The following is a 22,782-nucleotide window of genomic DNA, read 5'->3' on the forward strand; positions in this document are numbered from 1 at the left end:
TGTACTTTTATCATATGCAAGCTCAGTATCACAAGTACAAGTGTGAGTATCCCCTCATATTTTCACATTTTACTAAAAATAGCATGTATTAACGTCACACCCAATCACAGATTGCTATGGTAAAGGGGGTGGCTAGGCCACAGAAACGAAAAACATTGCACTGTAAATATGAGGATTATTGCAAAACCATCGATTCTGATTTGCTTTCGCTACAATAATCTCTCAGATAAAGAAAAGCTGTTAATTTACAGTCAAAAACGAAAGACGCGGTAACTGTTATTGGCATTTTGGCTACTGGCAAGTCCGGGAGGCGGGACGAAGTCGCTTGACAGTCGAATCGCATGAATGCAATGATTCAATGTGTAGATGCTGATCCAATGAGCGCTCGAATAGCTACGCCTCGCACGTAATTGTCTGTGCGCGGGGCCACTCAGAGGCAGGCGAAGGCGGGCCTGGGTGGATGGATGACTGGAGTTTCCCTTGCGGTCTGAAGATTAATGGAAGGGGTCTGTTGATCTGAGGAATCGACTATCAGGTGGTCGGTCCCAGGAAACCATTGCACTTGACGGCTTCTTTGGAAACGAATGGAGAGAAATCAAGTGGGATAATCGCCATTGTTAAAAAACGACTATACTGGACATTTTTTTTTTTTTTTTTTTTAAAAAAAGGTCTCAAGTGAGAAGGCCTGCATACACTGAGAGAGTACCTGGTTAGTTAAGGCCAGACTGCGAGGAACGCTCAGAAGCTAACTTTAGCTTGCTAGTTAGACAGACGGAAGTGGCTTTCGACGATCTGTGTCCGGACTTGATTTTTTTTTTTTTTTTTTTTTTTTTTGAAAAACCAAGCCGTCTGTGGAAATAAATAACAACTAAGTGACGAGCTGATTTGTCCGTGCTTGCTGGAGAAATTGACGAGCTAACGCTACCAAGCTGACATCCGCTGGCTATCTCTGCGAGCTAACGCGCTAAGCTGAGCTAACTTAAAGCGGCTAACGCTTAGGGCAGACTTCTGAGTTTCCCTGAAGTCACAACGGAAGAGTGCCGCTTTGAGCTACATTTACATTTAGTCAATAATGATAGCTGTCAGCTAGTAGCTAGCTGTCAGTTTCATTGAGTCCAGTGACTTGCGTTAACGGTGTAACAATACTCAGCGACTCGCAAAGGAAAACTGATTTCGAGCCAAGGGACTCCACCATCAGCCTGCCATCATGGGCAACACGCCCACAGCAAAGAAGGGCAATGAGATGGAGAGCGGTGAGTTGTACCCTTTACCTCTAAGTTGAAGCAGCTAGCCCGATCATGCCGTCTGCCCCTTAGATCGTTTTGCTATAGTCATTTCCTGTTTCCCATAATGACAAGTACATATGGAGTATACAACCTAGCATCTGTACAGTGCATCCATAATGAGACCGCATTAAAATGCTGCCACGCATTTTCTCTAATATGAAGAAGTGTTTGTCAACCTAGACCCACGAAGGACACCCACCCGTGGTCATTCACCTCATACACTGTCATACACTTTCAGCCAAAGTTGTTTTACTGTGAGGCCACGGTCATCTCATCGGAACAGCAGGGGATGTTATTCATTTTCTCTGCTCATCCTGTGGGAAAGCTCGTGACTGCGAGCCCGAGGTTATATTCAGAGTTACCAGTGAGGATGACAACAATTAGCCTCATACAACAGTCATAGGTTTCCTTGCGGTTTGTGTTTTTTAGATCTTCACATCAGGTTAGACGACAGTAACACCACAAACACAAAGCCCACTGTGCAGCTGCTTTCTTGTGCACTTCTTAGAATCACTTCAGAAAAATAAAACTTTCTTCTCTGTTTTTGAAGCCAGAGGAGAGATGCACATACTACTTCAGGATGTTTACATTAAGTGATGAGTGAGATCTTAATGCAGTGACTCTCATAGAGGAAAAATAACTGTTATCAGTGGAGGGAGGAAAATAATGCCACCAGGACGGGGTCATATGATGCATGAGGGTAATTTCTCTGCAGGCACAAACTTGGGAGTTGAGGAGTCTCTTGAACAACATGTGATGAGCAGCATTTAGAACAAGGGCACTTGTATGCGTCACAGAGTGTGTGCAATGTGGAGAAAGAGATGATCTTGGGCCATCTTATTTGTTTGTTTTTGTCTAGTATAAGTTTGTTGTTGTTGTTTTTAAATAAAATAAAAAAAAGTTCTTCAACAAAAGTAAAATAAAGACCAAAAAAAAATGGTAAGTATATACAATAATAAGTATTTTTAAAAATGACTTAATTTCTTATGAAAATAACTCGGTCAAAACATTTGAAGTTCCTTTTTAACAGGGTGGCTCACAGGGTTGCAGAAAAGTTTTGGGAGGACACTGTTTTATGTTTCCATAACACCATAAATGACGCTCAAGTGTGCAAAGTCTGAACGGGTACCTGTTAAATGAATGTCAGCTCCTTGCTGCTGGTAGAGAGTAAGTGTGAAAAATGGCCTCTAGGCTCTCTACTGTACTGTTACCCATGTAACAAGGCCAAGGCTTTCAGGAGCCCTGGCTCAAAGGTTTTTTTTTCCTCAGGGTTGTAGACGTAAAGGAAACTGAAGGATTAGTAGGTTAAAAACACTGAAAGAGGAGGCACTGCTGCTGGAAGGTTTTTTCATACTTGGTCATACTTCACATCTTTATCAGTCTGATCGTTGTGGGGGCCCTCCGTGATCTACAGAGACAGGTGCAGGCGAGGGGTTGAAAGACCACACCCAGAAGCATAATTTTCCACAGAGCAGCTAGAGATTAAGGGCAACATGGCAGCCCCCTTTGTTTCCTACGTAAAATGGAAGGAGAGTGTTGAGAGCTGGTCCAGGTGTTTAACACGTGTCGCGTCCGAACTTTCCAGGCTGGGCAGGCAAGTGAGACACTGAACTGCTGTGCAGAGCTGACCCACAGGAAGAAGCAGGGCGGACAGACAAGTGAACAGCAGCAGGAAGTGAAGGAGCAAGGAAGTTCCAGCCCAGGCTCTGCACAGTTGGTCATCGCCTCTTCTGCTCTATAGACTAAACAGCCATACAAGGATAGCTTAAAGTTTGGGCCTTTAAGACGACGTTAGTTGAGCATTTTTGTGGAATTTCTCCTTGGTAAAATATCCGGACGTACAGCAGTTTTTAAAAGTCTACACAGGACATCAGCTGGCTTCCCTCCAGCATTGTATGATGTCTGTTATTCACAAGCTAGCAGGAAGGCTGTTTCATCGAGCTGGACCCTGTCTAGGGGACATAGGCAATGGAGAAGGCAGACATGACCGACCACAGGAGGAGCTAGAGGCTTGCAACTGGAGTGAGTTTTTATTCTGGAGCTGGGCAGTAGCATGGGTTAGGGGTGGAGCTGTAGCTCATGCTATGTCCCTTTAGCTTAGTCCTTCACAGGCAGAGGGGAAACGACTGACAGATAACCAAGCTGTGTTTTCTCGATAATGTTCTACTAAATTAATCTCTTGAACTGGGGGATTGAGTGTCTAACGTTCATGTATAAAAATACATACGCAGAGCAGAGCACCCTGATGTTTGTGTCTGCTCAGTTACCACTTGTTTTTTATAGTTACATTGAAAAGGGGGGGGCAGTTCTCTGTGCACTGTGCTGCACAGCAAAACACTCAGGCTAAAACTACATAACATAAACTGATTTTTTTCACTCTTTGACTTTATGCTTTTGTCACTGTCCTCCTGACTCTAGTTTAAGACATTTTTGTATACCTTCACACTTACAGTGCTCTGCATTGGGAGTAGTTGTCAAGTTAACACCTTTTTTTCTTTTAAAACTACGTTGCCTAGATAAGTTTTAAGTTATTTCATGCCCATTTTTAAAGCACAATCAGTTTCAGCATCCATCTAAAAAAAAATAACCACCCAAATATTCTTGATCTTAAATCTTATCTCAAGTGAATGTGTCCAAATTGTGTACACTTTGCTGTATAAAATCAAATGGATTTTTATTTGTACTATCGCTATTTTATCAGGACTTGTACGTGTGCTTTACTCAACAGAGATCACCAAGAGCAAAATCATAATTGTTACATTGTCTACGAAACTGATTTATGATTTAACTTTATGCTTTGTAATTCATTTACGATGGCAGTGTCCCAATAACAATAGGAAAAAAATCTCTTAGCATTTTGCATGGCTGACGTTATCTTTGATGTGCCGCAAGCCAGGGCTGTGTCAAAATGATAGTACTGAGAACAAATCAAAAATTATAAGAATCTTTAAGACAGATTGGAGACTTATGAATAAGGACTGGGTTTAATTGTTGTTTTCTTTGTGCCTTTTATGCTACACAGCAACCTAAACTAAGCTGGCATCCCCAGATAATACACGTGCGGAGAACTAAAAAGTGTCTTAGGGCATGTCCTCAACACTCAAGGCCAATGCCAACGCCCTATTTCGCAGTTTTAAAAATGTTCATCCTGTCTCTTTTTCCTCTTGCCCATGTTCTACGTCTTTGCCAAGTGTCATGATTCGTGCTTGCAGGCAAACGTAGCTCGGTGTTATCTCATTTTTGCTGGACCTGCTCACTAGTGAGAGGAGACTGGATTTTTAGTGGAGGGGGGAGGGGAGGGCTTTAAAGGAACATGAGCAGAATTAGAGGCAGGGTGAAAAGTTGAGTAGCGAGTAGTTTACTAGTCTTGTGAACAGGAGGAAAAAAACAGACTAGTCAACCATAGACGCATGAAAACACAAGAAAAACCGAGCACAGTCAAATGGTTGAGGTTAAACATTGGCCAGATAACCTTTGCATATATATTTCAAATCAACATTAGGCAATCAAATCACGTTGTAAATGTTGCTGAAATGTGTGACACTTTGTGTCATTGATAACCCCCCCCCCCCCCCCCCCCCCCCCACACACACACACACACACACACACACACAGTCAGATTAGTTAGCAGTCCTTGTACTACGAGCCTTTTTTCCTTGCTAGCGTCAGTCACGTGTTTACATGCCAGTTTACTCTTGACACAGCCGATACACGACCATTAAGATTCAACATCAAAGTGCGGCAGAACTGCACTGGTTCAGCAGCTGTCATCTGCTTACTTTCCATCTCGCTTGTTTAAAACTTCCCATCACAGAGAGGGAGAGAGAAAGGGGGCCACAGCCGTCTGTCTGAGCTGCAGACCATGTTAGGGGTGGGTGGCATGGGAGCATCTTTTAACCATTAATGCTTTCCATTAATCAGATGATGTTTGACTGAGTAGTATTTCTGGTGGCGACTTGCAAGGGCTGCAACATTTAAACATGCAGATGACTGGTCATGCATAGTCCTTTTGAAGAGAGGTATTGGTGCAACTTATAGTATAAGGGTCAAAAACTGCATGTATTTTTAAAGTATGTGAGACTTTTGTAGTAAGAAAAAAAAAAAAACTAAAATTGCCAATGGGTGATCAGTGGGTTCTGTAAATATGAGCAAAACCTTGGTCAGTTAAGCAGTTATGACACAGGATGTTTGTGTGCTTGTGTGTGTTTTGAATATGACAATATAATGAGGTAGCACTCAATACAAGTACAACTCCGTCTATAAATATCTGTGGGGTTCATGACCTGTCTCTGCTCTGCATGCAGCTGATTTGTGTAATGGTTCAAGTTTTTGTGTGTGTGTGTGTCGTAAACCTGCACTGCTTATCAGTTGACCTCAGTGTTGAAAGCCAATCAGCCATCTCAGGCGAGCTTACAGCACTGAACCGACAACATGGCAAACTGACACTCACTGCTGAATAAACCTGAGATCCAGCAGCATGCACGAGGAAAAATGCAGAGGCTTTGTGGTCACAAAATCTCCTATACCTGTTTTCAAAATGTGGGGTATTTTTCCCTTGCTTAATTTTGTCTGCTATGGATGATTGAAATATGCAGCAGTTCTCAAGCTGAAATTACACAACAAAGCTGATGGTTGTAGACATTTGACATTCATTGGAGTGAAAATGAATAGTACATGAAAATACCTGGGTGGTATAACGATATAGACTCAATGGCCAGTTTATTGGGCATACTTGTTAAAGTGCTTTTTGAGGCAAATATGTAATCAACCAATTACATGGTAATTAATTAATACATTTATTAGGCATGTAGACATGGCCATTACCACCTCCTGCAAATTCATTAACAGAGCCTAAGACTGAGGTCAGGAGGATCTGCTAGAGCTGAAAGGTGATTTTAAGTGACTTTCACATTGGCAAGGTGGTTGTTGTTGGTGTATTTCAGAAATTGCTGATATACTGGGATTTCCTTCACAGGCATCTTTGCAGTTTACAGAGAGTGGTATGAAAAATTGAGAAAATATTGGGTGAGTGTCAGTTCTCTGGGTGAAAATGCCTTGCTTAGAGGTTAGAGGAGACCAGCATTTTGAGCTGATGGGAAGATGACACTAACTCAAACAGTCAATTTGTTGCAACCAATGTAAGCAGAAGAGCTTCTCTAAACACACTGAACCTTGAAGCAGAAGGGCTGCAGAAGCAGAAGACCACAGTCGGGTGACAGTTCAGAAAGCAAAGGATTCCAGTCTGGTAATGGCACTAACTAGTTCCTATAAGGACTGTAAAAATATATGAAACACGTATATAAATAACATCACATCTAAAACAAAGAATTTAATCTTGTACTGACTTTATTAGAGTCCTAAAGTCTTCCTTTTATGCTTGTTTGTTTGTTTGTTTTGGTTTAAAAAAATAAGCAGCTACATGAGCTAGCTTTAAAACCAACTCCTCTCTGACTGACTTTTCCAGATTTTGTGGCACACATTCTGTAGCCAGGAAAGAGAAAGTACTTATTAGCCTTGGGTAACACATTGCTTTTGCCTCACCTAGTTTCCTGTCACTATGTGTGGAGGAGCTGCCTGAGCTCCACCCATGGTTAATCTCGGAGCACGGAAGCAGCATGACAAAATGTGAAGTAGTCTACTTTTGCAAAACCCCAAAACCTCTAAACGGCAGGCACATCTCCTCTCCTCTCTGGGAGTATCTCTGCTGTAGTTTCCTCATCTTTCATCTTGTCTTTACTGTCCTCACTGCTGATAACAGATTGCTATGCTTCCTGGCTAGGTTGGCTTCTATTAGTTTTTGGGTCTCATGATTAGAATCGCCAGAGTTAAGGGTGTGCCTTTACCGCAGCTTCCCTCTCAGTACACTTCACAGCGCTCCTTGTGTCCATTAATGTATATTGCATACATTTAAACCTGGATATTTTTGTTTTTGTTTTGTTTTGTCTCTCTGGTATTGCAGTATTTGACAAAAATGTATGTCATGCACAAAAATAAGATCCCACACTACATGACTGGCTGTCAGCTCGCGTGCTCCTGAATTGGTCAGTAAATTAACAAGTCTGCTCTGTTTAAGATGGTAAAACACTCCTCATTCGTGACTTTGTCAGTATTTGTCCCCTGCCTGTTTTCATTTCATGGCTAAAAGCTGAGTTCTCACCTTTTACAAGCATTCAATCTCATTTCCAGTTTACATACAGCTCTGTTTGCTCATTTACTGCTTTCTTATTCACCGCAGGGGCTTGTATGCTATCTGAACAAGGCCTGGTGTAGACTCAGACCTGATTTTGGCGCGCTTTGCGGTTTAATGTCGGTCAACTCGCCCTAATATAACCCCTCTATTCCTGCGTCAGAGTGGGCCAGTGAGGCCCAGGGGAGAGATGTGGGATTGATTTTTGGAGGATCAATTCAACCCTGGCACTAAACAACAGACTCTGGTGCTTTTGGTGTGTGTGTGTGTGTGTGTGTGTGTGTGTCTCGGGGAGGGGGGGGTTCACTGTGGTTTGTGCTTTCCTGTTTTGCTAGTGTCTCCTGAGAGTGCCACTTTTATGTTTCTGAAACCACCCAGATCATCTCTGAAAGTTTTTCATCAGTGACATCTGATTGGTTCTGCTAATTGGGGAAAGTTTTAGCTGCTGCTAGATTTGTCTAGTTCATCTCAAGGGTACTTGCTTAGGCCTAGTTTTCCATAGGACTTCATCTCTGGGTTGGATAAATATACCAGCTAGTGTTTTATGCCCCCTCCCCCTGATGATTATGCCCCTGTTTAGATCAATATACTGTGTGTGTGTGTGTGTGTGTGTGTGTGTGTGTGTGTGTGTGTGAGAGACATGAGAGGGAACAGCAGTGAGTACTTTGTGTACAGAATAAATATTGATACAAACCAAGCAAGGGACCAATTGATCTGCTCGAGTCTAACGGGAGCTGCACTGTTCTCCATACTATGAGTGTACACTGGAGGTGGATGCTACTTTTTGAACTTGGTCTCCAGCAGGGTGAAAGTCACAGGAAAGACTGAAGACTGCCGGCAGGGACTTTTGGCTGGGTTTTTGTGGATGTGTGGGGCTGCTGATTTGACCAGAGTGCTCTCAGAGGGGGAGGATAGGTCATGAGTCAGTGGCTGTGAGGAAGAGGCCAAGAAGCAGTATAGGGGAGACTTTGCAGGGCTAATGTGTGACAGGAAGAGCTCCAGAAGGCATGCAGGGAAGAGGGAGTCATCCTCACGCTCAAGTGAATCGGGGTCGCGCTCGGCAGATGCTGCAGCACCAGAGGTACCCATAGTCCTCCCAGATGGTAAGAAATTTGGAGGTACAGAAGAGTAAAAACATAGATTTTAAAAATATAGATATATATTTTGATCAGCTGCATCTCCATTGGTACTCCTTGATACCAGTCCTGTTGCTGTGTCCATATAGCTGCCAGCTACCTTTTTCCATGTCTTTCCTTTGCGCAGTTCCAAGTTATTCCAGTAATGGCTCTTTCTGTTTGGAAGTGGAAGTTGTGCAACTTTCACGGGAAATGTTTTCTCCCTGGTGACCATTCTGCTTCCATTGCTCTCTGAGAGCCACAGTGCTCCTGACATGTTTATAGGAACTTTAGTCTTTGCCATTGTTGCTTGCTTTCTCCCATCCTATTGTTGGAGCTGCTGGTCTTTTGAGAATTTGCAGGAAATTCTGTTTGCTAGATGAGGATTAAGCTTTTCTCTTGTTCTGTGTGTGTGTGTGTGTGTGTGTGTGTGTGTGTGTGTGTGAGAGAGAGAGAGAGCGAGGGATGCACAAATACTTGCATGAGACATTTATGAGTAGGTAGCTGTTTGTTTTTCATAATTAATTTTCAGTTTTCTGATTCAGACATCACTCCAAAAGGACATTAGCCGTATCACAAAGCTGATGAATAAACGACCGAGCACTTTCATTATTGACAGTTGACTGGCTTAATTTAAACTGTGCCCCAGGCTGTTGTGTTCTATTGATCGCCAAAGCAGACAGAAATTCCACATGATCATTTAAGCCTCAACATTTTTTTAAGAGATTCATACATTTTTGTAGTTTTAGTATCGATTTTAAGGTAACAGCTATCCATTAGCTTTCACTTTAATTCAATTCTTTTAAAAAGATGTCAAAATTGTTAAGCTTATAATCTGATCGTTAAAAGTCGTTGAGTCGTTCTCCACACTCCATTAATGTTTTTGTAATAACATAGCAACACAGAAAAGTGGACTCAATTTTACTAAAGCGGTTGTCGGCCTACAACTGTCACCGTTCTGTTTCCAGTACTAACAGTATAAATAGCACACTTCAGCTCAGCAGCTGTGCGCGGTGCACTGACACTAAGGAGAATGAGGAAGGGTTGGTTATCTACATGTTCCCACAGAGCACTGAGATTAACCCCATAAAGATAAGGGGGAAAAAAAGAACTTCTCTATATGACTGTGTGTGTAAAGTTGTTACAGTCTGTCCACGGGATTACAGTGCTACTCAAATGTATACCACTTAGGAATGTCTTTTTCTTCTTCTTTTTTTTAATTAAAGAAAAAGTCATCTCCATCTGTGTACCATTTAAGCAGAGTGCAAGTGTTATGACTGTCATTAGTTGGTTGGAGTCCTAAAATAGCCAAAAAATAAACATGCTTCTACCAAAATTTGTTAGTGTTCTTGCTCTGATAAAGGCAGGCTGTTAAATGCAGGATAAAGAAACCTTGAAGATTTCATACGAAGGTGTGTGCTACTCCCTGAGAACAGGACAGAATGACTTTCTAAACGGATAAGTGCCAGGACTCAGTGCACAGCTGATTGTTTCTCAAAGTAGATGTACTTGCCTTTCTCAGTTAATTCCTAAACTAAAGCCCCTTTTCCATTAGTACCTACTCGGATTGACTCGCCACGATTCGACTCGGATCGACTGGTTTTCCATTACAATCCCACGACGTAACTAACATGCGACACGAACGCTACAACAAAGGTGGACGAATATACCAAGAATATACCTGCTGCTCAGTCTGTGGCTTGTCGTCAGATTCAGGGATCACTGGGTTGTTGTCTTTTTTGTAGCCATTTCCCTCATTGGCAGGTTTCAAAAATGGCGTTTTTGACTTTCTTGAACGAGATGCTCTCATGAGTGACACTAATGAGCAGCCAGTCAGCGGCATGAAATCTGACATTTTGGTACCTCCTCGGATTGCTTAGAACCCCGCCTGAGAAGTCACTAAAAAAGTACCCGGTACCAGGTACTATGACCTAATGGAAAACCCTGAAAACTGTTGCAGACCTTGCTGAGTTGATCTGAGTAGCTTATCTCCTTCATTAAATGCTACTATAAGACTGCACTGGGTTTTGGATGACTTAGTACACGCTTTTGTATGAGAATCTAAGTGTCTTGGAAATTTCCCACATGGAATATCTTTAATTTATTACACAAAGAAATAGACTGTGAGGATTTCAATGTCATTTTGACAAACTCAAACCCGCAGAGGCTGATTTCGGCTTTGCTGACTAGATCCTGACTGATTTATCACTGCTCAGTATTAGCAATTTATTCGTTTCTGCATTTCTAATGGCAGATAAATGAACATTCGGAAAATAATAAAAGCTATTGAGAAAGGCCTTTTAACCATTTTACGTGAATTGATGTGGCATAGTTTATCTGTCAGAGAGCAACTCTTTGGTTGCCAGCACATATTTGGAACACCACAAACACAACAGTGAGGCGAATAGAACAGAATGTAAACTGATACATAAATAACTACACATAACAAGTGTCAAAGAAAAAGTATTGGTCAATGTAATCCATATACTGGATTTTTAAATCACCTAATATTGATATCAATATCAGTCTTAAAAGTCCTGTATTGCTTGGGTTCAAGTACTGACGTGATCTGCGTAACCTTTAACATGATAAACTTGTTTTATATAACAAAGACTCTTTGAAACATGACTCCCAATGGTAGTGTGCCAGAAAATGAGTCTTTACGCCTGTGTTGCCATTAGTCTTCCATGAATCATCATTTTCAAGATTTCTCATCAGCTTCAGGTTTTATGAGATTCTTTCAACTAGGACTTTCAAGGTGACCCCAGACTTTTCAGCAGTATTTTGTCATTGAATTCTTAAATATATACAGATTTATATCATTTTACTTATTCCATTATTCTCCAGTGTGAGGTCAAAGAAGTCTGAGGCTTCAAAAGATGAGTTTGTTTAGTCTAAGCCTGAAGTGATACCTCAAAGTTGTCCTCATTCTTCAATGGCAGAAATGTTGATTTAATGAAACCAACCTTGAATTCTTTGAAACTGATCACTTGTGAGACCAAAAAAGTATTGCTGTGTTTTTTGTATTATTTTTCTCTATTCTGTGAATAAGGTCATCTATAGCATTTTTTTTTTTATTTACAAATTTGACAGCTGTAGCTATGTGCTACGTATGAGCTTGTTCTCTTTCATTGATGCTTGCTGTCAGCAGCTGAGAAATGTTGGCCCAGGGTAGTAAGACCAGATAAATCCAGACATCCAGTCAATACAAGCATGTTATGTTGCTCTTCATATAAGCTTGCCAGTGCTTTGATATCTTTATAAAAGTATTATTAAATTCAGTTAGGTTTGGGTGAAAACTCTCTGAATGTGAATTTCGTTTCTCTTTGCAGTGAAGGAGTTTCTTGCCAAAGCCAAAGAAGATTTTCTGAAAAAATGGGAGAATCCAGCACAGGTGAGATGATGAGACATAATTTAGTTTCTCCTCATTACTGTGTCACTCTGTTATTTGTAGCATGTTTTAGTTGTGTTGAGGCACCGTATTGTTAGTGTATTTCAAAATGAATCGTGACTTGATTAATGTTTCTTACGCTCATTTACTCAGATAGCCAGTGTCATGGAAATAGTCCTGTTGCTAAACTAATGAAAGCCCATTTATTTCTTAAGGGCAGTTCGCCCTCTGCTGGGCATGTGTGTAATAATACAGTTGACAGCCACTTTCAGTCACAGAATATATAACCCTGCTGGATTCATCAGGCTGTTAAGGAGACAGCATTCTATCATCCAGACATGGATCGCTTACGCAGATGTTCCTCGGGGCTGCTTTCAGACACAAAAACGATGTGTGAGAGTGCTACCGGCCATGTGCAGTTTTTCCCCTTAAGACTAGTTGAAGGACTTGATGTGGAACCTACTCTTGTGAACTGCAACCACGCTTTTGAATATCCATTTTTGCCATTGTTAAAAAGAAGCAGTATCTCTGTGTGTCATGCAGGGTGCTACAGCGAACGACCCACCCCACCCCTGACTCAGAGAGAGGAAAAAGAGAGGGACTAGCATAGATACATCATAGACAATTTTCTCAAACTTAATATAATTAGAAGAGATTTGGTGAAATTAAGTTTTAAATGTGAACATGTAATTGCTTTTTAAGGCATTCTGTAGTGCACTGAGCAGCTTACAAAGAGGCACGCGAGTGCAAGTGCACGTGTCTGCCCCTTAATGTGACTGCATGCATTCAGACTTGTGTTGAATGAGATGTGCTCAGATTACTGTAGCACCTTTTATGGAAAATTAACAAGGTCACTTAATCAGCAGCGAAGCCACAACATGTTTAAATGCTGTCAGATAAGTTAACAATGAGTGTGCCTCAAACAAAAGACGATATGTCCAATTCATAGTAAAATAACTTGTGAATACTTGTTACTGATATGGGATGCCCTTTTAGTTAAGGTTTTGCAAAAAAGTACGTGGGGCTTGTAGTATAAGTAAGGACAAACAGATTGTGGTCTTTTCTCTAACTGGCATGGTCTTCTGTCTCCCAGCAAACTGCGGCGTTGGATCACTTCGAGCGTTTGAAGACTTTAGGCACGGGCTCGTTTGGTCGAGTCATGTTGGTGAAACACAAAGAGTCTGGTCAGCATTTCGCCATGAAAATACTTGACAAACAGAAGGTACGGTATTTTTGAAGCACCTAATTCAAGAGTATATTGGAGAGTAAATAAATATGACTCATTTGGGTGCTCTGGCTTGTATCGTAGCATCCCTTGTACAAATACATTTATCCCAAGATTGTATGAACCATTTGTTCTCATATGTTCTTACAAATACTGGCTTTAGAATTTCCAGAAGGTCACTTTGAAGTTTAGATGTTTTCCAGTGTCAAAAGAGACTTTCTAGCTTTAAATGTCAAAGTTTCAGGAAACTGCAAAACCCCCCTGAAACCCTGTGGGTAACCTGACATGCATTTGTGGTTACTTTTTCACAGCGGTATTTGAATTTATCGAAATCTGTCCTGAGCTGTAATCGTTGTTTTTGGGGGTTTTTTTTATTTATTTGTTTTTCTTTTGACATCCTTCTTACCTTTCTATGTCCTGATCCCTCACAGGTAGTGAAGCTGAAGCAGATAGAGCACACACTGAATGAGAAGCGTATCCTCCAAGCCGTCAGCTTTCCATTTCTGGTGCGACTGGAGCACTCTTTTAAGGTACGCGTTTATGTGTCCTTCCTCTTGTGTTGTTTATCGGTAGTAATTTGGCCGGCTTGTTTATGCGTGCATGCTTTACGTGTCAGTAAGTCTTTCCTCATCTCACTACAGGACAACAGCAATCTGTATATGATAATGGAGTACGTGCCTGGGGGTGAAATGTTCTCACACTTAAGGAGGATCGGTAGATTCAGGTGAGTTGTGTTAACTCTGATGAAAAGCCTCCATGTGTTGATCCCAGACTGTAAGTATTGAGCCTCGTGTGGTGTTTTTTGCAGTGAACCACACGCCCGCTTCTACGCAGCCCAGATTGTACTGACCTTCGAATACCTTCACTCGCTGGATCTCATCTACCGAGATCTGAAGCCAGAGAACCTGCTCATTGACCAGCAAGGTTACATACAGGTATGGGTTACATGTTTGTATTTTCAATCATCAACAACAACATTTGCTGCTTAGTGTCTCTAAAAGTGCTCTCCCCGTATGTGACTGGTGGCTAAGAGCTGTTTTATTCTGTTTCTTAGGTAACAGATTTTGGGTTTGCAAAAAGGGTGAAAGGCCGAACCTGGACACTTTGCGGGACTCCCGAGTACCTGGCGCCAGAAATCATCCTCAGTAAAGTAAGTATTAAGCAGATTAACAGGGGAAATTTAGGGAGCAATTGCTTCATCAGCTTTTAGACTGTGAAACAGCTTTCTTTTTGCTGTTTCCTGTGAACGTTGTAGTGTGAAGTGTTTGTTAGCGGCCATGTCTGATGCCCTTTGTTTCTCATGCATTCTTCAGGGTTACAACAAAGCTGTGGACTGGTGGGCTTTGGGAGTACTGATATACGAGATGGCTGCTGGTTACCCACCCTTCTTTGCAGACCAGCCTATTCAGATTTACGAGAAGATTGTATCAGGGAAGGTGAGTTTGGCTACCTGGAAAAATCCACTTTTATTTGTGTAGGTATTTAGAATTGTGCACTTATCCCCAACTATGGTCTCATTATTACCACCTACTACTGCTTCAAATACACACTGTTACATTTGAACTTTTAGCCTTTTTGCTTTGAAAAGTGTATAAAATAACGCATTTAGCTTTTCAATGATTATTTCTGAGAAATACTGTCTATGAATCAAGAGAAAAAGTTAATGTCGACTCCATGAGCCGCCGCAAAACTCATAAAATAAAATGCAGACAGGACAGCACAGAGCACAAGCTGCAGTAGAATGAAGTCGTGCGTGACTTGATTCCTCTGTAAAAACTGTTTAATATAATGTGTAGTTTATAGCTCCCAAATGTCATCTCTGACTTTCACGTATGGTCTCAACAGTGGTGAGAAAAGCAAAAGAACAACTAGCTGGAAGCAACTCCTTAGACACAAATGTCTCATGCAGCAGAGGGGTCAAAGGAGAGTGGAAACAAATGGACACAACTACTCACAACCAGAGAACCATCAAATTTAATTAACCCATGTCTCTGTGCTCTTTATGTCTACACAGGAGTCCTTTAGGCACTGTATTGAGTCGTAGGTACATTAACACCATAGGTGCATGTTTTAAACACAGGAGAGTGGGGTGCTTTTCATTATGCTAGACACATCTTCTTATTTCCCTTACTGGTACTGCTTTCTATCACCTTTGCTTCTCATAGCAAGAGAGAGAGAAAAAGAAGGATACATCAGGTTTTTTCTTGCATTTTTGCTCTTCCGGTAGGCTCCTCATTTCTTCAAGGTGCATTTATGATTGTTGGAAGATCTTCCATGATAGCGGGGGGGGGGGTCACTGGAGGAGAGACGATGCAAGAATGCTTGTTAGCAAAATGAGAAGCATCAATATATGTATATGCTTTGGGCCATACAGGCACTCAACTAAAATGCAAGCTCTTATGCTTGTGTAGCAGGATTGATTAAAATATAAATGTATCTGCTTTGAGAAATGCACATGACATGGGAAATTGCAAACAGCCACTAGAGCGCCTTCTCTGTAGACATGTTGGTGGGTGTGATTCTCCACCTGAAGGTCTAGAGTCTCACAGTGTATTCAAATGATTATACGAGGAAGGAATGAGTAGTTTATTCCAAACCAAATATAAAAACAATTTCAACCTTGCTTGAGACTATAGAGCCATGAATGGTTATTGCACTTCAGTTCAACTTTAGAAAATTAAGCTAATTATGTTGAAGTTGAACTCTTACGTCAGAAAAGTCACAATAAGACATTTTTTCCCCCCAAAATGATCAGCTTAGGCCTGAGAACACACTCCGAACACCACTCTGATTGCTTTCTGTGGTTTGCAGGTTCGCTTTCCTTCCCACTTCAGCTCAGACCTGAAAGATCTGTTGAGAAATTTGCTGCAAGTGGACCTGACCAAGCGCTTTGGCAATCTCAGGAATGGAGTCAATGATATCAAGGGCCACAAGTGGTTTGCCACCACCGACTGGATTGCCATCTACCAGAGGAAGGTAAGAGGCCAGCTTTCATGCAAAAGGAATGTGAACATAAACTCTATAAAAGATGGACGTAGTCTGGGGTCTGAAAAAACGAGTCGGGGTAGAAGTGCCTCAGACCAGCTGTTTTTCTAATGACCAGTAGGTGGTGATTGTATTTAAATCTGTGGGAAAATGACCCTGTAGCTCATTTTATTTTGACAGATGATTGAGAATTGGTGTCATTCACTAGTTTCAAGTCTTACAGAACATGGCAATCACATGGTTGATCATTTTGTACGTTATTATGGATTTTACAGTAATGTAATAAAAGCAGGGGCTGCTTTAGAGTGATGCTACCTCATGACATGGCAACCTGAAAAATACTCCAAACAGGACTTAAAAAACAATGGTTTTCACTATGTTAGCCACATCCAACTTTTATATACAGTTAATCTTTATAAGTGTTTCTTCATATTTACAATTTAAGGAATGGAGAAAATTCCTTATTACATTCTTTCCTTAAAAACGAAACTGCTTTAATGAGATTTTGGTCAGCTTAGGTGTGTTTTGTGACTACGGATAATTTCACTGTGTTCTGCCTGTGTACAGCGGGTATTTCAATGGAGGTTAATGGGGAAAAATATGAAAAGGTTTTAGTACTTTTTCTTTCCCCTTTCCTTCATGCAAAAAGTGGATTCTGCAGGAAACAAAAGCACTGCGTCTAATTTGAAAACCCATGTTCAGCCTTTGTCAGTATAATATGAATACAAATAGAAGTTTGAGCTCCTGAGTTGTAGCTTTTAATTCCTAATTCACAGTTACAGTTGTCAAAGGATTTTACAAAGTTTGAATAGCTCTGCATAAAACGTATGTTAAGGGCAGCTGCCTTTATAGGTAGACCTAACACCACAGACAGGTGAACCTGTCGCCCCCACCACCTCACCTATCTATTTGTTTTTCAGTTTGATTACATTTAAAGCTAATGTGGATCCCCTGCAAAAAGACAAATAACTGATGAATGTTAATTGAACGAATAATTGTGTTGAATAACCGGAATTATGGCATTTTTTGCCTTAATCAAGCAGCCTAAGTTCAAATGTGGGCTTCTGGGAAAGTACATGATTACACTGACGGTCCTGCAGGGTGATCACAGATTGATTATCAGACATCACAAATATCAACGTAGGAGTGTTTCATTGAATACTGCATTAGAAGTTACGCTTTAACCGCTTTGTCTGTGCGTCTGTCTCCCGTCTGCGTTCCAGGTGGAAGCTCCCTTTATTCCTAAGTGCAAAGGCCCTGGTGATACAAGCAACTTTGATGACTACGACGAAGAAGAAATCAGAGTCTCCTTCACAGAGAAGTGTGCAAAGGAGTTTGCTGAGTTCTAGATACCAACCACGAGTAGTGATATTATGAGAGAGAGGCAGGGATTTAGAAAGTTAAAGGGGGCTGAGGACAGAAAGCACTGAAGTGGACTGATAACTTGCTTATATGTGATGAGGAAAACGATGTAAAATCCACCCCCCAAATGGAAAGACAGAGGCAAAGTGATAAAAGATCCAACAGAACCAGCAGTGTTGCCTTTTTGATTGTTTCTCAACTGTTACCTTTACACTTTATTTATCCCTCTTGTGTTTTGTGCCAGGGGCTTGACAAGAACAGGCATAGGTTGTGGCTGTTCAGCTAGATTTGTTTCTTTCTGATGGTGTAAATGACATGTTTTCAGTCTCTGCAGGTTGAGGCATTGATTTTTCTGTTAAGGTACTGAATCTGCTAAAGCTCCTTTTTTTTTTTTCTTCCCCCTCCCCGAGCGGGCCCTCTCTTCAAGCTTCTCTAAGAGTGATCGTTGTATTGTGTCTCCTCCCCACCCCCAGTCTCCTCTCCACCTCTCCATCCCGAATCTGTCCAAGCAATACCAAGTCCAACAGCAGTGCCTATCATAATGCCAACTGGTTGGAAAACTGTGTCGAAAGCGTTGGTGCAGAGCTTTGGCTACGGTGGCGGTGGCCCTCGTGCCCGTTTTGGTTGAAAGCTTGAAAAACTCTCTGCACCTGCCTTTGTCTGCTCAATGTGGCATGATTATTGGGTAGATGATGCACTCTGCTGCTTGCCGCTGAAGCAGCGGCGACCTCTTTGATCAGAGTGAAAATGATTTATCACAGTAAACTTCACTGCGGTCCTGCTCGTTTAGGGACCCGCGGGAAGTAAACATGAGGTCTGCATTTAAGTCTGTCTTTCTCTTAGCTGAATTTATTAGAGCATTTTAAAAGGAAAAAAAAATCCTATCGGTGATCATTTTGTCCTTTTTATGTCAATCTCTGTGCTTGTGTGTTATTTAGTGCTCACGGGTGGGTTTAAAAAGCTGTGATTTAGCAGCAGCTAACATTGTGGTCACACTCCTGACTATTGTTTATTTAATTCATAGTACATTTATACATGTATATTGATATATATATAAATATAAGATAGAGAACATGAAATATCCATCTTTTTTCAACATATGTCTATGTCTCATAGCTGTGAAATTGACTTTAAGATTTTATAAATAAACAAATATTATATAAATTCTGCCAAATTTGCAAACTGAGAACAATGCAGTTTCCTGTATGTGACTCTGATGGTGGTGGATTTTAATACGCAAAACAGTAGCAAAACGTTTCAACAACATGTGCATGTTATTTTTGTACAATATCACTTTTAAAGAAAGACGGCAGAGCTTTGTGCGTTACTCGTGCCGAGGTACCTGAGATCACGAATAATGTTTAATATTAAAAAGGACAGTCAGTGCTCTATTGGAAGATGGATTGGGAACAAAACCCAGTTAAATGTGTCAAAGTTCTTCTGGGTTTGGGTCATTATTCAGTTGTAGGGCAGCAGATTGCAGATAATTGTCACCGGGGTTGTGCTTCTCCTCTTCCCTGACATTTTTGCCCCACCCCTCCCCTTTTTGTAATTCTCCCTACATGCAACACCTTCATAGATTTACAGTCCAACCAATTTTTTTTTTTTTTTTTTTTTTTGAACTGTTGGGTTTGGGAGTGTTTTGTTTCTTTTATTTTTCCAGCTTTCTCTGTAACAAATTAAAACCAAGGAAGCAAACCTAAAGCTTTTTTTTTTGTTTGTTTTGCCAAGTTTCTTTACATGGATGCAAGACAATCGCAGACCAAATCTTATTGCTGGTTTGTTGACTGAACACAATGTTTTGGTTCATTGAAGGACTTAACGCTGTCGCCCACCTGCCATCCATACATAGGCCTTAGGTGCTAGACCTTGTCCATCTCACTGAAAAGTTTCTGTGATCTGTTTGATGTGCATCGAGCTCTTTGTCATACAGTCGTGTAACGTGACATGTTTAGAATGTTTTGGGGGGTTTTTGGCTCCAGTTGATTTCAGTAGGCTTGAGTGATCATTTTTGGCAGTGTCTTAATACGATTGAGAGCAATCGCAGGATGCTTTTTTTTTTTTTTTTTTGAGAATGTCTTGGAATGGAGAAGTTTCAGTGCTGTTTGGAAACCTGATGTGTGTGGGTTTTTTTCTTTTTCTTTTTCTTTTTTTAAATACATTTCGTTGGCAGGCTTGGTTTTTCTTGCACGTGGTAAAGCAGCCCAATGAGAAGACTTCCCTCTGGGCCTTAGACATGTTTGAAAAAGCATTGTTTCCACAGCTAACGGTCTAGTTGCTGTTTAACCTTTTTTCGGGGGATTTGTTTGAGCATCACACTAAACAGTAAAGTGGATCACTAACCAAGCTGTCCAGCCTTTTGAACACAGTGAAGCACAGGCCACACAGTTCATTTGTGCTAAATATGTGAGTCCTTTAATACACACTGTAATGTTTTGAAGAGGGCACATGTAATGCCTTTCTACCCAGCGATGACTAAACCATCAACTGGTAGAAGGCAACGCCACTTGATCCACTTCAGACACCGAAGCATCACACTTTGTTTTTTCTTTCCAATACAAGACGTATTGTCACTTTTCTATCAGCTATCAACTGCTCTGTGCTACTTAAGGTTTTTTTTTTTTCTCCCGTCTGCCTTCTCTTTTCATCAAGTTTCCACACACTTCTTTCAAACATAACACTTTTTACATCTGAGATGTTTTGCGTTCATATTTTCTAATTGTATTTTCAGAAAAAGAGAGAAAAAGAAGCAAAAACAACATTAATCTTTCTCCTCATGACCTGGGTACAGTGATTGTGTAGTCTATTGTACCTTTTGGGAAACAATACTGTATATCCTTGCCTTCGACAGTCTTAACTATCTTACCCTCTTCTGGAGAACTTGACAGATACCCTTAGAACACAATGAGTATGTTAAAAATATATATACATAAAGTAATATTTTGCAAAATGTATCATTCCAATAAAGTTTTACTTGTTAAGACTAATATGTCTGGGTTATATGTAAACTTTCTCTTCACTTCGCAGAAGGCAGTTGTAGGGTAACAGCTGGATAAGACAAATATACATGTCGGTAGGTGATGGCAGATGCTGTATTTCCACCGTCCTGTCTGTTATTGTGAATGCTTTAAGAGAATAGAAGGCGCAATTGAATAATGCAGTGTTGTGTTCATCCTGTCACAGTATGGTGTCAGTTACCAACCAGCTCCCAGCACCCCTTTTCCAAATGTAACCCCACCCTCAGTGCACTCTTTTTATTTTTTTTCTTCCCCCTCTGTCTTTCCTCCTCTTCACTTGCATCTATCTGCATAAGTCATACAGTTGTATGCAAAAGGGTTTGGCACCCTGCGGCGAATTGCATATTTTTGTTGATTTTTGAACTGAAGACCAATAAATGCGACTCCTGCAGCAAACGCGCATCAAAAATGAATTCTCCACATGTTAATGCACTCCTGCCATTTTGATTTATTTAATGAAATAAAAAGTACTTGTGGGCATGTGCCGTTAAAAGCTTCAGCTTGGGTTTCATGTGTGGATCGTTGTCGTCTTGCAGAAGTCAGCCACTTTTTCAGTTGCACTTCCTTGACTCGATCGCATGACATTTGCATCCTGAATTTGCTGATAGGCAGTGAAATTTTTTCTTCCCTTTTATCCATGCAATGTTTCCTGTGACACCACCCCAAAGCACAATATCCCCATCCCCAAGGTGTTCTTTTCATCAATGCAATTCCTTTCCCTCTCTCTTTCTCTGAATATATATGTATAGATATCTATAGATCTATATATCTATCTCCAGTAAATATGACCAAAGAGCTGAGCTTTTTGTTCTCCATACAAGTCTAGCCTATCCAGATGTTGCTCTGCATGCTTCAGATGCTGAGTTTTTATAATAAGACCTCAGATAACGTTTCTGTTTTTAATGGCTTGCATATTGGCCACAATAATCCACCATGGAACTTTTTCAAGAAGCTCGAGCTGAAGCTTTTCCCACTGACTGAGGAAGGGGGGGAGAAAAAAAAATTGTGAGTTGTTTTCTTAAAGATTAAAGCAATCTGCAAAGGAGTAAGGGATTCAGAATTTCCAAATCAAGAAAAGCCTCAAATCACAAAAAAACTATTGGAATGACTCACTCTGTGTAAAATAAAGTGGGCAATTTGGCCAGTAGTCCGCATATGTTTGCACATATTTAAGGCCTAGAAAGTTTTACTTGCATTCATCATGAATGCACTATAGCCATTAAAAAATACAAAGCCATGGAGTAAATCTGGTATTACATTACACATTATGCACTAACATCTTAATGTAGAATTAGTCTGTAATTATGGAGGACATCCAAATGAGTGACTGACTAAATGAAACCCTTAAACGTTGACCTTTTCTCCGAGGGTATCTGGTGACTTTGTTAAGCTGTGGGTGACATAGTTTGGGCCCATGATGTCTTTTTTTAGGGGGTAATGGTCACTTTAAATCAATAAAAATTTGCCCTAAGTGATCCCATGATGAAGCGGGGGTGGTTTCTTTCAGGATGATAAGGACCCCACCCTATCTACAATGCAGCAAGAGTCATTGAATGGGCTGAGAGACTGCAGGTTTAGTTGAACGCCTACAGGAGATTAATAAACTAACAATGCTCTCCGCCACCAAATCAGGATATCTTCACGAAATGGTGCAGAAACATTAACAAGGTGCGTTGACGTCATGAGGCAGCAGTTGGTAGACCAAAAAAAAACAAGATGTAAGTTTGCATATATACTGTAACTCTAATGTAAGTGGTGGTGCAGTACTGTGTAAAAGCCCTGTGATACCCCTCATTTCTTTATGTCTTACTTCCAAAGAGCCAGACTTTAACAAATTGCAATGAAGTGCTCTTGAGCAATAGTTCTCTTGGCTTTTTGGCTGCTTTTTCACTCAGTTTTTTCAAAGCGTCTTAAAACTGACCTATGAATCATTCAAGCATTAAAAAATGCACATAACTCGAGGGATAAACCAGTGTTGTGGCTACACATAACAGACAACTTGGTGAAGAACCATTTTTTAAATTGTGTCTTTAGGCACTTTGTTACTAACAGCTTGTTGCAAAAGCATGTTTTTTTTAGTTAAATTTATGAAAAATGCCAAAGATAACACAGTCCAATGAGCATAAGGTAGTATTTGTGCACCAACAGGGTGATTCTTAAAGGGCAACTAGCTGGAAACTTGGCATATCTCAAAATGCTGAGCAGTGTGTCTTA

General features: G+C 40.8%; 1 protein-coding gene across 3 annotated transcripts; it reads left to right on the top strand.

Moving 5' to 3' along the window:
- Positions 1–290: 290 nt before the first annotated feature.
- On the top strand, positions 291–20,538 carry prkacaa (protein kinase, cAMP-dependent, catalytic, alpha, genome duplicate a). Of its 3 annotated transcripts, none has more exons than XM_003441978.5 (10): positions 291–1,253; positions 11,921–11,982; positions 13,073–13,201; positions 13,636–13,734; positions 13,846–13,928; positions 14,013–14,139; positions 14,259–14,354; positions 14,518–14,640; positions 16,016–16,180; positions 17,413–20,538. In XM_003441978.5, the coding sequence occupies exons 1-10, from the start codon at positions 1,208–1,210 to the stop codon at positions 17,536–17,538; spliced, it is 1,056 nt and encodes a 351-aa protein (XP_003442026.1). In that variant the 5' UTR covers positions 291–1,207; the 3' UTR covers positions 17,539–20,538. The 3 variants fall into 3 exon arrangements, with proteins under 3 accessions (XP_003442026.1, XP_005468733.1, XP_005468734.1); XM_005468676.4 differs by lacking the exon at positions 291–1,253 and adding an exon at positions 2,534–3,308; XM_005468677.4 differs by lacking the exon at positions 291–1,253 and adding an exon at positions 8,089–8,576.
- The last annotated feature ends 2,244 nt before the right edge of the window (positions 20,539–22,782 follow it).

Source organism: Oreochromis niloticus, linkage group LG4 (assembly GCF_001858045.2).
Source record: "Oreochromis niloticus isolate F11D_XX linkage group LG4, O_niloticus_UMD_NMBU, whole genome shotgun sequence".
Lineage (NCBI taxonomy): Eukaryota > Metazoa > Chordata > Actinopteri > Cichliformes > Cichlidae > Oreochromis > Oreochromis niloticus.

Bases quoted from the DNA above. Each gene is read 5' to 3' on its own strand.
- prkacaa (XM_005468676.4), top strand. From the start codon at position 3,182: ATGATGTCTGTTATTCACAAGCTAGCAGGAAGGCTGTTTCATCGAGCT. The intron at 13,735-13,845 runs GTACGCGTTTAT...ATCTCACTACAG, and splicing joins GACTGGAGCACTCTTTTAAG to GACAACAGCAATCTGTATAT. The intron at 14,355-14,517 runs GTAAGTATTAAG...TGCATTCTTCAG, and splicing joins CAGAAATCATCCTCAGTAAA to GGTTACAACAAAGCTGTGGA.